We start from the raw sequence: 15,988 nt of genomic DNA, 5'->3' as shown, positions 1-15,988 counted from the left end.
TATGCACATGGAGCCCATATTACTTGTTCATAATGTTTTGTTGGGAAGGGAAAGCTAGGGTGGTAGAAAGGACACAGACTCCAAGGAAGAGCATGCGCCTCTGCAGCCACGTTACGATGTGCAGGCCACGCTGCGTGTACTGGCCTCGCTTAGTTCCCAGGAGCTGCTACACTTACTCGTTCTTCACAAAGGCATGCTTGTTGATGGTCTCCACAACGTCTCTGAAGAGAATTTTTGAAGTGAGAGTATAACCATGGTGTACGACTGGCTCTCCATCTGGACCATCCCAACAGTCAACTGCCAAAAACAGAACTTCACATCAACAACCCCAAAATTTCTGGTGTTTACTAATATTTCTGCAAACATCAGACAAATATTATTTTATTATTTGAGATTATACATATTATAATCATGACAAAGGTGTCAAACAGAAATGGGTGTTCTGACATATTTATCAGAATAAGGAATGAAGGACAATAAATAATTTGATTTTGAGTGTGCATAGTCAACAAAGATGTCATATTTACAAGCAGCTTAGCACTTACCAAGAACTCTCATTAGAATTTGATCTAAATCCAATCGAGTGTGCCAAGGATAGTGGTATTTCTTAACAGGTTGTTTTTTTAATTTCACTTCTTCAGTTTACTAAGGTTTTTTAATACTTCACAGTGACCCTCTCAAATCCATAACAGGGTTTTTCATTACTATTCACTTAAACCCATTATGTTTCCACTAGATCTATTTCCACTTTATTAATTCTACAGTAGTTATAAAATAACATTGATTTCCTAAGTTCAAATCTTCAGGCCCTGCCAAGATTTATATAAATAAGGACAAATAATTGAATCATTTAAAGTGGTGTTTTCCTTATCAATAAAAGGAAAATAATAATATTTGCATCATAAGTTTGAGTGATAATTAAGTACATATAAAGTTGATTATAATGCTACATAGCCCATAGTAACTCATGTTGTTATTGATAAAATTGATATTTTTATGTACGTAGACAACCTCATTGCATCCCAGCTACGGACTTCCTCATCATCCTCCCTGACTTAGTTTGCCTTCTCTTGTTTTGTACCCTGCCATCAGACTAATTCAAAACACTGCTTTCACCACATTGCTCCTTTGCTCAAAAGCCTAACCAGTGCTTAACACAGCATCCAACACATAGTATATACTTAGTAGATATATGCTATGTTTATTAATAAATATTCTACAGCAGCTCCTGTTTGTTTACCCCCAAGGTCTCTATCTCTGGTGCTAGAGACTGGCTAGCCATTCACTCAGCCCATTTTCTCTTTCACCTTGGCACACAGCTGGACTACACTAGCCAGGCTTCTCTTGCAGTAGGACATGGCCATTGCAATGTGGGCAGAAATAATGCACCACTCCAGGTCTGTTCTATAAGCACTTGCTCTACACAGTCATCCATGCTCTCTCTTCTGCTGTGACTTGAGAAGCCATGTGTTGAAGATGGCTCTGCCATAGATGGAAAGAAGTCTAGACCCTTAAGTCACTGCTTGAAAGAGTCACCCAATAAGAACGATTATTTTGAATTTCACAAAAGCAATAAATAAACTTAGTTGTTTTAAGATAAGAAATTTCAGGTTTGACTCTTAAAAAAAAAAAAAAAAAACTAGTATTGTTTTAATTAATATCCTAGCTCCTACCTGACAAGTCAACCTTATTTTCTTCTATACCTAAACTCACAGACTTGTTCAGTTAGGCAAGTTTCCTCAAGTATAATCCTACCTTATGCTTCTTTCATTTAAGGTCAATTAAAATGTCCACTTCCACTCTGTTATCTAAATCCCAATCCGGACTTAGGTAGGATCCCCCACAGAAACTTGCCAGCACTCATGACACTATCCTTCCTATGGGAGGGGGTCACAAACTCAAATACAAACAAGAGCCTAGCAGGTAACATAAATGAGAGCAGCAGGACAACAGCAAATGTATGTCTAAATGAAATAACTACTTCTCACTGTCAATCAATCATTGGTGCATTGGAATAAGGACTCTGGTTGCCAGATCTGAGAAAAATAAAAAATCTAGATCTTATCATAGTGAATTTCCTTAATTTTTAATTATCGATAATTAATTTATTTTTTAAATTACACTATGGGCCAAACAAATAATTCTGCAGGCTGGAGTTAGCTAATGGAATGCCAATCAAAACGGCCTTTTAATTAGAGCCACGCAGTTCAAGACCACACCTATTCTCTATTTTAATAGCACCTTCCCTATATGTATGTTGTGTGTATTACCCCAGGCGATGGCATCCCCACTTCCTTCTAAAACTCTCAAACTGTTCACCATAACCATAATATGATTTGATGGTTATCATTATGTGTCAACTTGGCGGGGCTAGGGTGCTCAGTTTCTTTGGTCAAACACCAGTCTAGATGTTGCTATAAAGATATTTTAAATGTAATTAACATTTAAATCAGTAAGCTTTGGGTAATTCTCCAAAATATGAGCAGATTATTCTCCATAATATGAGCGGCGGGCCTCACCCAATCAGTTGATGTCCTTAACAGCAAAGACATGTCTCCTGGAGAAACATTATATATATAAAATGTTATTCTATATATCTTATATCGATATTGATAGATAGATGATAGTCAGATATATCTCCTATCTATTCTCTAATACAGTCACCTATATTAATTAAGCATTAGATATTAAAATATCCTTAGGGAATAAAATTAGAGAAGATAAAAGGAAAAAGAACTTTCAAAGGTAATACCATAGAAATACTGGAAACAAAGTTTAAGAATAAACATGCTGCTGGTATGACCAAAGGTTCTGGGATACTATTATGCAGCGTTGCACTGTCTCTTTGGGCCTGCAAATGAGGTCAAATATATCAAAGACATCTTCTCAGAAGAGAAGCCCCACCCGTCCTTTGACATATACTTGTCGTTCTTTAATTTGTCTTTGGATATAGGTGTTGAAAGAAGGAACAGATGTTTTAAAATATATAATTTTAACAATTTATCCCCTGACTTATAGTCCCATCTTGGAGGAGAAAGGACATAACAGGATTCCTCATAAATGAACTAATGTTTTCAAAAAACAAAAACAAAAACAAAAAACCTTAAGTAGACAAGGCAATGTCACGCCTGACCTGATTATCATGAACACATAAAAATAGAGCTTAAAACTACATTGGTGATAAAAGAAGGTACTCTTTTGCTAATATTTATAATACAGGCAGAATATCCATCAAGGATGGTTCTTCTAATGTTTGCTTTGTAGGTCTGGTAAACGAAGATAACAACAGTCCCAAACGATGCTGACATCCTAACATGTGGCACTCATACAAATGAATGGCGGCTCCTTTAAGATCTCATGCTATAATGAGAATGTTGGCAAGATTGACATCCTCTAATCCATTCTCGTAAACACAAAACAGCCCATTTTTCAGTCAGGTCACATAGCAGAGGCCCCCAAAAGCACTCTGACGGAGTTGGTCAGTTCTGAAGGCCAGCTGAGCAGCTAACATGACAGCTTTTCATAATGCAACTTAAAAACGTTCCACCCCAATAGCACTCCCGGTGATAACAGGAAAGGTTGTAAACCGATTATAACAGCAATGCAACATCACTTCTGTAATGAGAGTGAAAATCCCCCGGACAGAACATCCATATTTATTAAGCAACTCGGGCTGAAAATCAAAGGAATAAAAGGCCATGTAAAAAAAAATGTTATCAATTTGATTTTCTGACAAGCCCACTTCACCAAAAAAGACTTATTAGTCTTCCTAAAGACACCATATATATCCCGACCTCGGACATTCCTGAAGCTGAACCAAAGAAGATGGAAAACACAACATTATCAAAATAGAAGCCTGAAAGTGGAGAGATTCTTTGGGTCACAATACCGTGAAGAAACTGTCTAGAATCATTACTCTCCATCTCGAAGAGGTATATTTGGCAAAAATTGCTTCAGAAAAATATGTAGGGGACCTGAAATTTTCAGTTCATAACCTGCCACATTCTATAAATCAGGTTCTTTAAATCCTAGTGCAGGTGTCTAAGAATGAAAACAACTTCATCTGGACCCAAGGTAGATAAAGTACAACTGACTATATATATATACATTGGTGTCTCCAAGCCCAAGCTTCAAACGTGAACTAAGGTCTTCAAATCACGGGGCTGACAGAAACTGTCACAAGATCACAAAAGATCATGTCATCAAATTCTAAGTCTTCAGGAATGTCTAAATATCTGGATGCCAGACCTAATCACGAGAAAAGCAAATTCCTCCTTTTAGAGCCTACCTCCCCTCTGTGCTGTACACTTTGCTTGCTCTAGTTTTCCCTTATATGACCTGATATCCGTCATGTCATCCCCCTGAGGGCCAGTCATGTCTTTCAATGCTTGCTCCTTTAAAAAGCACACAGGCTTTCTGGAAAACAGTAAAGTAGGGAAGTCAGACAACTTGGGTTCAAATCCCAGTTTCCAAATGTCCTAGTTATGAGACCTTGAGCTACTTATTCCACTCCAAGTTGGGGTGTTTTCTTAAGGAGATATTCCATCTCCCTTAGTGTTATAAGAATTTAGTGAGAATGTATGGAAAGTACTTAGTCAGAAACTAGTCCACAAAAGAGGCTGAAGCTGTGGTAGTCTCCCTGATCTTACGTATAGTACATTCAAAGCCAAGGTGACAACAATTTCAAACAGGAAATAGATCAAGTATAAAGCTGGCCAAGTCTACCAGATAAATATAATTCTTCTCCTCAACAAAAACTTTTCTGAGACAGTAGCTTGACTTTCACTGTCCACAGATTATTCCAATAGTAAGAATTTCAAGCCAAATAATAGAGGAGGAATCTGTTGATGCAAGCTAGTAAGGGAGATATTTAAGAGATTGAATGCCCTTTAAAATTATACCATAGCTGTGCATATTCTCAGTTTGTGTAAATATCTGAAGCAAGTAACCTTTTAGACGAGGGCAAAGTGGCTTCTTCCTATTATAGTACTTCGATGAATGGCATACAGGAAGAAAAAAATGTTTAAGAGAAGGCTCATGTTCAATATCATTACTGTACACAATTTCTAAAAGCTCTCATTTTAAAATTAAAAGACCCCTGAAAAAGCTAAGACTAAAAGTCATTTGCACCTTACTATAAATTATCTTAATCAGATAACTTTCCTTCTTAATATCCTAAACAGAGTTGGAAGATTAGAAGTTTTGATTCAGTATAAGGAATTGATCATGGGAACATGATTAAGCTTAGGTAAGACACTGATTTTGGACAGAGAAATCACAAAAAGAGGAAACTAGGTAACCAAAGGACCTAGAAAGCAAAAAAAATACAGGACACAGAAGTAACAAAATTGCCAGACTGTCTAGAGTTGACTTCGCTTCATGGATTCACTAACAGTCATTTTCCATATTTGGCTTCCATGAAAATGTCACCATCTAAAATGAGAGACAACTATCACTATGACTCCTACGACAGTGCGTGCTCCAGGTATCTCTGTGAATGTCAGACATGTAAAACTGGTTGAGTGCTGAGTGAACGAAGGGTTTAATAATGGCTGAGAACAGAATGCCACCATAAGACCATCTGTTGCTCGAAACTTTTCTTTATGTTAATATTTTATAAGCATCTTCATTATTTAGTTGCTTAAGTACTCAATTGTCAATCACTATTATCAGTGGGTATTCTCTGAGTCCATGGCAAAATGCCATGTCTTAAAGCATTAATTACCAGAGTGCTAAATTTGTAGTGATCCTAATGGTTCTGTATACAGATAGTTATAATGACTGTCCATTTTTAAAATGTTAATTTATTTTTATAACATTACTACTACTTTTATTACTACTATTGCTATAACATTACATCTTAAACTTTTACAGCAGAAAAATCTTCAAGAGAGAAACCATGTGACAAAGGAAAGCTCATCCAGTCACCAGGCTTACCTCACCCCACTACAGCTCTATTCATTTCCCTTTATTTTTCTACCACCCCAAGAACAACCTGTCATCCACTGCCGACTCCCAGTTTACCCCCGTCATAAAGCAATTCCCCTGTGCTGCATGGGCTCCATTCCATTATAAACAAATTCCCTTTGATCACCAGACTCTTTTTGGAATTCTTGCTCGACCTCCTTATCTCGGTTAACAGCCAGCTTACCTTGGTGGAGGACCCTACTTCCTTTCTCCACAGATGCTTTTTTTGTATAAATGATAGAACCAGAAGGCATTCTCTAGTTCTTTGTTGCTACTTTTAAATAATTGTTCTATACTAGTAAAAAATAAAATCCTCCTCACTTTAATCCAGCAGTACCTTTCTGGCATATTACAAATGACTTTTCTATAGCATTCTTTTTGTACTTAAATATCTGCTTTATGGTTTTTAATCTCTAGCTTTTCATCTTTTAGTTTATTCACTTTGAATCTCCCTGTCAGCATCCTTTGTGAGTTAAAAGTCCATGTGGGTAATCTACTCAACCTCCTGGTCTTGACCTCCTCAAAGCCAACAATCCCTTGCTTCACTCCATGTCAATCGTGCTCACCCGTGACAGGCCTCGAATATAGTCATCGCCTATAGTAAGCACATCCCAAATCCCACCTCGTGATAACAACTCTGTTCTTGCTTTTAGTACGTCTGATGACCTTTCTCCACATTTCTATTTCTTTGAGTCTTCCAGTCTCTTAACCTCGCCTCATGGCCCCTTATTCACTTCACTTCCTTTCCTAGACCCATGGACCTACTGTCAATTATTAAAAGAGCTCTCACCAACACCTTGAGACATTTTATATGACCTACAAATCCAGAGGCTTGAATCAACTCTACAATCTTCATTGCTCTTCTTACTAATCTGTTAGAGATGAAGTGGGAAGAGTCTAAGCACACAGATTTTGTATCACAAAAAGACTTTTTAAAAACTTTATTTATTTATTTTTATTAAAATTATTGGGGTGACGTTGATCAACAAAATCTGGTAAGTTTCAAGTATAAAATTCAACAGTATGTCATATATATATGTGTGTGTGTGTGTGTGTGTGTGTATATATATGTGTACACACACACGCACACACACACACACACACACACACACACACATATATTGCATTGTGTGTTCACCACCCACAGATTTCCTTCCATCACCAAATATTTGACCCCTTTTGCCCTTATCTACCTCCCCGCTCCCCTGTTCTCTCTGGTTAAAGACTATTTTTGAAATTAGCTGAACCTTCCCCAACTTATCTTGTCGACTCCTTTCCCATTACCTGATGACTTTTCTAAAAGGTGCTGATCTTCTTAAGCCCCCAAGCCGACCTACATGCCCTTTGCACTTAGTGGATGGTGCTTTCTCCTACCTCTCTGAGAAAAGAGAGGCTATCAGGCATGAACCCATTCAAAATCTCTTTTCTCCTTATCCTGTCTGAAAACAAACCTGTGTCCCCATTTCCCCCTCTTCCAAATCTCAAAACCTTCTCAACCCTATATCACCAAATCTTCTTCTAATGTGTGAAAATGCTGAGACACTAACCCACAGCAGATCACCAATCTCCACCTTCCCGTGCCTAACATGCCACCGAAACTGCACAGCAAAGGACACCACTAACTTCCACTGTCAAAAACCAGATCGGATACTTAGTCTTTACCTTACTTTACTCTTCTGTTGCATGGGACACTTTTGACCCTTCCTTTCTGATACTTTCAACCCTTAGTCCCAGTGGCCACTTGCACTAGTCGGCCCTGTTTGTTCCTCTTGCTTTTTCTACCTTCTAAATGTTGGATTGCTTACATCCTCAGGCCTCGCCCTCTTTTCCACTCCTCTCTCTAGGTAATCTCATACACTTTTGTGATTTTAACTACCATATACAAAGCTCAGAATTATGGAATCTATCTTGCCCAGATCTTTCCATTAAATTCCAATATCACTATCAATTAATAAACAAAAATGTCCACATATATGTTGCAAAGTCATTATAAAGTCAACAGATGGAAAACTGAACTAATTAATGCTCTTCTTCTCAGATTCCCAATAGTATGTGGTGATGCCATTCATTCATGCCATTCTACTTCATTCCTTACATCCTACTTTTCTTACCAGGTCCTGTTAAATTTATGTCTTTAATATCTGTTTAACTGTCTTTCTCACTTAGCCCAAGCTTTTATAATCCTTCCTTTGAATCAATGCAGTAGCCTCCCCATCATTCTCTTTGCTCTAACATCCCCTCTCCTCCTCTCCCAAACACAGATGAAAACTATTTTTCTCCTACTGCTGCCCAAGCAATGTTTCTAAACTACAAGTGTAATCATCACACTATAGGTATTCTGTAGCTATTAAAACCCTTGTTATCCAAAGCTAACATTGGAATTCCTCACTACAGCCCTCAGAACCTTTATGACTGATCTGAGTCTATCTTCCCAGCCCACCTGATTTGTCATCACACTTTACCCCACAGCTTACCCTTCATGTCACTCCTCTAAAACATCTATGATTTAACTGTTGGAATTATCATCCAGTACTATTGATTCTAATGTCCACCCTTCATCTAGACTGTGAGCTCCTTGAAGACAGACGCTATGTATTATTACATCCATGTCCTCACCTCCAGGAACCCAAGGAAAATTTAATAAATGTTGGCTGATTGATAGGCCATGAAGTATCATGAAAACAAATAGTTATCCTGAACTACTTTTGCTACTATTAAATCAAAAATATCTTCCTAGGGAAACTGCCGCTTTCATCACAATTTTGCAGCAACCAAAGGAATGCTCCCCAACTGCAAGCTCACGGATCTCTCCCTCCTGATTCAACAGGAAGGAGGAACCAGGGAGGATTATGAGTTAAGAATGACTTTACAATGAGCAGAAAAATGCTTCTGGTTAGTGCGAGTGCATTTTTTTCAGGTCTCCACTATTCATATCAGCCTTGAGTGACCATCTGAAGGACACGTTCGCCAACACAAACCGGAGCTCAGGGCACATACCTTCCACGCAGCGACAGCCCTCTTGTAGCACCCGAGCGTACATGTCCACTTTGGACTGAGAAAGGAGCTGGTCCCCAGTCAGGTACGTGTTGTGAGAGGAAGCAATGTAGTAGTTGCACAGGGGCTGATCCATGTCCTGGTATACTTCATGATGCAGTGGGTTAAATATGTCACAAGCAGGACTACGCATGAAGTTCGTGAAGCCTTTGGAAGAAAGAGAGAAGGAAGTGCTACAGCTTTAAAGCATATGTAACAGGGACAAAAGAGCTCAAAGTGTGTTCTCAGGGATTATCTGAGTTACCCTCAGGACAGCCTTGGGAGGGAACACTGGGCCAAGGGGAGACTTACTCCAGGTCAAACGGATAGTTGCATATGACTTTGGGGAGTAGCAGTTTAAAACTGTAACCTACAGAAAAAGACTTTTTAAGAATTTTGACTGAGTGGGGAAAAGGACTTCCTGCAAAGCCATTCGGTAGTTACTGAGCTCAAGCTACGATTATGCAGTGTGACCTAATCGGTGACTGATGCAGAGTTAAAGCATTATTTATACTAAGTGGTATAATGATCAACTAAGAAGCTGCTAATGGCTAGCACACTTACTAACTGAAATAGTGCTTAAAGGGTTATGTAGAAAACCCTGTCATTTTTTCAAATGCCTGGGTAGAAGAGGCATTCACTAATATATGAATAAACATATGAATGACCTATAAATACCTAAGTGGGATGGTTATTAGGGTAAATTGTTTCAAGTCTTCAAGAATCATGTGGTAAAACTGTATTTGTAATTATCCCCCGAGACTGGAGAATTTCCTCACGCCCTTCTTGATGGCCGTAACTTAGAAATCATGTTTAATTCCATCTTTTAGGGCCACACCAAGGAAAAGATCCATTTCTTAGTAATTAGTCCAAATTAGTTTGTTTTCTCTGGTTGTTTTTAAAGTGGTTTTTAATAATATAAATTTTAAATTTTTCTTCTCTGTTTTAATTATCCTCTACCTCAGGAAGTAAACACAAACTCCCCTTGCCCACACTGAGCCTGGAAGTGGGTGAAATAAGAGGCCAACGATCAAAAATGGTGAGATACACCCTGGCTTTAGATGGTCTTGAGGGCAACAGGGCACCTCAGTGGTCTTTTGTTAAGAATATCTATATGTTCTGCTTGCAAGATTCTCCTTTTAAGTAGAAGCCTGCCATTTTTTCCCCTACATATTTTAAATGCATATAATTTAGCCATTCATGCAGCTATATTCATATATTATTTCTAGTTAAGATCCTAAGACCTAGATTCTGAATATAGAACTGTGGGCAAATAATTTAATTTCTTTGAGCCTCGCTTTCCTCAATTATAAAATGAGATAGTTGTATTAAAGAAATTTGTGGTTCCAACAAACCTCTCCATGGCTACCAACTAAGCAAAACTAGTTAGTCGCTGATATTTTTTAAGAAGCATTTTTACTTTCAAGTCACTAGTTTCATAGATTATTTATTTTAAAATTGAATTTCTCTTTATAAAATGATCAGGTTAGGACTACTTCCAAAAATTAGCCATTTGAGAAAAGTCCAAATATCTCTTTGTATCTTTCATACATAGTGGCATCGAGTTGACTTTGTATGAGTCAAAAATGTATATCGTCATTGCAAAAGTAAGAGAATTGGCAATATCGTGGCATCTGCTTTGCAGGAAAAAATATGTGTGTGTATGTCGGGGCTGGGGGTGGCGGTATTTGAATCATCAGTTATTCTGTAGATAGCTCTGATTTTTTTTCTCCTAAAAATTTTGCTAGAGTTTAACTTACTGAACTGAATTGAAAAATGAGAAATTAAAAATATTGTTTTTTTACCTTCTATGCCAAGAACATTTTTTGCCTTATTTTCTTCTGAAACTTCAAATTTCTTTATGATGTCAAGACAATAGTCTGTTGTCACATTATTCATCTAAAAAAAAAAAAAAAACCAGCATTAGTAGAGTACCTGAAATTTCATGTTTCTCTACACTAAAAAAACATCATACTGATTTTCCAAGCATTCTTGACACAGCGCAAAATGGTTAACTGAACAGTGTTTGAGCTTAATAGTGTCACAACCACTTTATCTTTGGAAAGTGATCATGATCAATCTTCCTTGCACTTTTCAGATTTAATCAGCGAAAGCAGATTAGATTTCAGAAAACAGTACTTCAACTACTAAATATGCTCTATGAAGCAATAAAAAATAAAATCAATAATCAATGCAACCGCATTGTCAAAAATCCACTCACTCGAAGCTAGTAGGTGTCTGCAAAACTAGTGTTTTCTACACAAACACTGAAGGTTGCTAATCATAAATATATGTTAAAAGAAAATGATTCCCTACCAAAACAGGTGTTCTAGGTAAACCCACCTGTGTGTGTGTGTAACTATACATCCTTCCCCTGAAGCACGAGAGCAGCCTGCCATGCTAATTCAAGAACACAGAGGTTAGGAAGAAAAAGTAAAAACCAAAGGCGATATGAAGCAGCTGGCATAGCAAGAGATCACTCTGGAGCTGGCCTGCGTGTGTTCGATGCAATCAGCTCATATTATTGACAGTGTGACCTTAAATGAGTCATTTACCTTCTCTGTGGCTACCTTATAAGGCAGCTGTGAGGATTAAACAAATTGATATTTGTAAAGAATGACGTGTGGCTCCCGAAAGCTGGACATGCTAGTGTTACCGAGCCAGCCTCAAGGTTGCTGTATGAACATCACGTACTTAGTGTCGCTGGGAAAAGTAAACTCTTCAGGAATCATTTCTTTAATTAAACAGCAGCATAAAGGAAGTGATATTTTGATCGAAAATCCATTGATTCCCAGAATTTAAGGGTGACATTTAAAAGTACTGATGAATTGTGATAGAGGAAGCTAATCATGTGAGCCAGTATTTCATATTCCAATACATTTGAAAGATTCTATTATCTCTTAGGTTGCATACTTATGTTTTAATAAAATCTAATTTTTCTAAACAGCCTATTTAATAACAGTTAAGCTTTTTGCAGCGGGCGGTGGGGGGAAGCTCTGTTATGCAGCTATTTTTTGCCTGTCTGAAGAAGCACAGAATGCTTTATTCCCCCCAAAAACAAGCTGCATAATGGCTAATCCATCCTTTGAGTGAAATGTATAATTCTTACTTTATTCAGAGGCCTACACTACCAGATAACACCTGAAAATACCATAAATTAAACCATGCTACCAACGAGCACCTCTACTGATCCAGTCAGGCTTTGAGCAGATCCGTAATTTGTCTGCTATAACCTACAGAGGTTTATCGCATGCAATCCAAAAGATAATTTCTCACAAAATAAAAAGAACCAAACTGATTAAAATTGTATGTGCCATGGGAAGACTGAGTTTACATTGCAATTATTTGGCTTATGAGGCCATTTGTTCAGAGATGTACGGGCCTTGAACTAGACTCAGGAAGTCCACCAGGAGCCCATGAGATCTAAACAAACAAGAAACTTATCCTGGGATGGAGCTAATTGCAGATGAGTAAGAACACGATACTAGTCCAAGATACAAAACAGGATGTGCTAACAAAATGCATCGTATTTGAAAAGTGTTCATTAAATTGGTGAAAATATTAGTAGGCATTCTGGGAAGTCACAGTTTTCTAGGTACTATGAAAGAATTAATGGGAAATAATCCACTTTCTGCCCTAAATTCAAGTATTTAGGATTAACTCAGTAAAATACAGTAAAGCCTCATAATGACAACTGAAATATGAGTCAATCAGCTCCTATCCTTCTCCCATCCCTGTTCTTATTTAATTAACCTCTCCACAGTAAAATCCTACATTTTACACAATTGAATTTTTTAGACTTTATTTAAAAAGTTATATTGGGGTTTCACTGAATGAATGAAGGTTCAATATCAGTTAATGCTCTTTATTGTCCTTTTTCCCCATGTTTTGCTTCCCATTTGACATAGCTGGTAAGGTAAAACAGAAACACTTACTCCCTATTTCCCATGGAGTTCATTTGGAAGTGTTATTTGCTATCTATCTCTGAGTCACTTGCTGTCTCTAATGTTCTTACTGTTCAAGGCTGTTGGTTCTAAAATAAGAACTTAAGGAAAACTTGATTTATATAAACTTGATTTATATAAAACTTGATTTTAATAATGGTTCTTTACATTGAATAATATGGTCAGTGTTGTGCAGTTTATAAAGAGCTTTTATATCCACAATCTTAAATAGTTCTTACAACAGTCTTGTAAAGGTAGTATTTTTATCCCCATTATGTAGAAAGGAAAACTGATACTAAGGTTAACTATTTTAATCCAAGTCACAAATCTAGTAAGAGGCAGAACCAAGGTTCAAATTTCAACCTTCTGACTTCAAGTCCAAGTTTTTCTTTTATGTTGTATCTATTCTCTGGGTGCTTTTCTTTATTTATACTGAAAACTTGAAATGCTTTCTTTGAAATTGGTGTTTCAATATAGCTGGAACTCCTGAATTTTGACTTTTAAAATTTTTGCAACTTTCAAATCAGTTACTATAATTTGACTTCTTTGATTAGTCCAGGTTGAACTCCATTCTTTTTTCCTTGTTTATTATAGTTCTTTAATCTCATCCCAAAGAGAAAAGACTAAATAGTCCTCATATTAAAGGTCAATCTACTTCAGATAGACTAGTTGTAGAAACCAAGGTCATGGATCTATAAAACACTTGTGTTCTGACACCAATGTTTTATTCTCACACTTCTTTGTAAGTCTTCTAGCAAAGCTGTTCAAGTGAGTGCAAACTTCAAAACAGTCGGAGGGAGTAAATAATTATAATTGTTATAGTCATGATTTCGAAACACACCAAACACAAAATCTTAACAGAATTTTCAGAGAATTTTAATATTGCTAAGCTTTTTAATTTGCTTTTGTCAAAGTATTGAATTCATAATTAAATAAGTCAAAACTAAGATACCTATGACTAAAAGCAGAACGCCCACGCCTAATACCCAGAATCACAATCTATAGGCAAAAATGCCAACATTTCTAGATATGTCTTGTGGAAGGAGTCTTTATATTCCTAATAATTATGCAAATGATGCTATTATTTTCTGTTTTATATGCCTTAAATATTGTCTATTAATTTTTTATGTGTTAGATAAAGACTTAGCTCTTTGGGGCCAGCAAAATTAACTTTCTCTCTCTATCCATCCTCCCAATATGGTTATAACTTAATTTTTATTAAATTATTCTCTGGTGTGTAAATTGTTTTTATCTATGCAAAGGTTGAACATTGAATCTGTTATATAATATGATTTTCTTTTTTTACATGTTTTTCTGATTTAATTGCTGTGATTCTTACCTATTTGGTTAATTTTAAATGACCCTATCACAGCTTCTTACTTATGACTCTAATGGTCTCTCAGTATTATTTTTCACTCATCCAAAGGCAACAGGTAATCCATAAATAGCATTTTTCCCCCTTGAAAAGTCCTCCTTCTTGAGGTTGGATGAGTTCTAGAACTTTTTTCAGCTTTCGCCCTGACTTCCATCTGTCACTGTCAAAGAGTATTCGAGAAGTAAATTATGTATTTCTTGTATGTGTTTGTGTGTGTTGTGTTTTTTTATTCCACACATACAACTGGTTAATGGTTTAGCCAGGTAGAAAAATTCTAGGCCAGAAGTCATTGCTTCTGTGTTTTCTGTCTTCCACATTTGCTGTTGAGAAGTCTGATGCCATTCTGATTCCAATCCTTTTCATGGGACCTATTTTTGTTCATTAACTTAGTTAGTTCTTCTCTTGATGCAAGCTTTTAGGGGTTCACTTTATCCTTGGCATTGCAAAATTTCACTATTACTTGTCTCTGCGATCTTTTTACATTCACTGTGCTTGGCACTCAGTGAGCCCTACCTATCTGTTGGTGCTAATCATTTCTTGTATTACTTTTTTGATAATTTCCTCCCTTTTATTTCTTCTTATCTTTTGCTGTAACTCCTGTTATTCAGATAGTGGACCTTCTGGATCAATCTACTGATTTCCTTATCTTTTCTTTCCATTTTCCATTTCTTTCTTGTTTGTTCTACCTTCTCAGCAATTTTCTCAATTTTTGTGTTCTACACCATTTATTAAGCTTAGTTCTCTGCTCTTTTCTTCCTCTGAATCTTTTCTCTCAGCACCTTCTCCTGCTTCATGGCCACAATTTTATCTATTTCTCTGATGTATTAATGTCAGTTTTAAATTTTTCTTTCTCCCTGCATTGCCTCCAATTCCTCCAGCTTTCTTGATTCTATTTGTCTTGGTTTCTGTTTCTTATAGTAAAATATTTCCTCAAACATGTAGACTCCTTGGCTATTTAAAACATATTTTTTAAAACTGTCTATTTAAAAACTAGGCAATAAAAAAATTGGTTGGAAGTTTTGTATTCTTGAATAAGGTTTAATGACTCCTGGGCTTCACTGTGGAATTCTCTGGCTGAACTATTTTATTTGGAGACTCCTGATATAAGTATTTTTAGGGTGTTTTTCCTTTGGATGGTGTGTTAATTTCCTAGGGCTACTGTAACAAATTATCACAAACTTGGTGACTTAAAACAACAAAAACTTATTCTCTCTCAGAATAAAGAAGAAAAAGGGGCAACTGGTAGACCACCACAAAGAGATAATGTATAGATCAGAAAAACAAAGTTACAATAAGAAGCCCCTCTAGCATAAGATCAGAAAAGCTCCGAAAAATCTCCTAGAATTAACCCATCTACAAGCATATTTTAGCTGAAAGCATTGCATAAATAGAAATACACTTTAGACTTATCTCTGGAGGTAGCATTTGCTCTTAATAAACTAGAAGGGTGCTTCAATATTCCTGTCTTCTCTTCCTCTCTTCTCAATCCATAAGAAACAAAAAGATAACGAGAGGGTAGAGGCTTGCTAAGAAAGGTTGTCAAGTGGGTTAGGGGAATCATTCAATCAAATGATCACTTCTGAACCAAAAGTCTGAAAAAGATTAAACACAAAACACATTCAGCCCCCGTGCCAAGAAATGGATAGGAACTCTGGAGGAGATATAAGTT

At 36.7% G+C, this 15,988-nt stretch overlaps 1 protein-coding gene across 6 annotated transcripts in view; it reads right to left on the bottom strand.

Annotated features, from left to right (window-relative positions):
* PLCH1 (phospholipase C eta 1) overlaps positions 1–15,988 on the bottom strand; it is a 212,665-nt gene that overhangs the window by 47,865 nt on the left and 148,812 nt on the right. For all 6 annotated transcript variants that reach the window (XM_006908210.3, XM_025044255.1, XM_025044251.1 and 3 more), the window contains 3 exons: positions 10,806–10,899; positions 8,965–9,168; positions 177–297 (listed from right to left, as the gene is read on the bottom strand). In XM_006908210.3, the coding sequence (XP_006908272.2) occupies positions 177–297; positions 8,965–9,168; positions 10,806–10,899 (419 nt within the window). The remainder of the gene's footprint in view (positions 1–176; positions 298–8,964; positions 9,169–10,805; positions 10,900–15,988) is intronic.

The sequence above is a fragment of the Pteropus alecto genome, unplaced genomic scaffold, assembly GCF_000325575.1.
Source record: "Pteropus alecto unplaced genomic scaffold, ASM32557v1 scaffold81, whole genome shotgun sequence".
NCBI classification, from domain to species: domain Eukaryota; kingdom Metazoa; phylum Chordata; class Mammalia; order Chiroptera; family Pteropodidae; genus Pteropus; species Pteropus alecto.
Note: the sequence above shows the minus strand (reverse complement) of the source record. Positions and strands in the feature narration are given on the sequence as shown.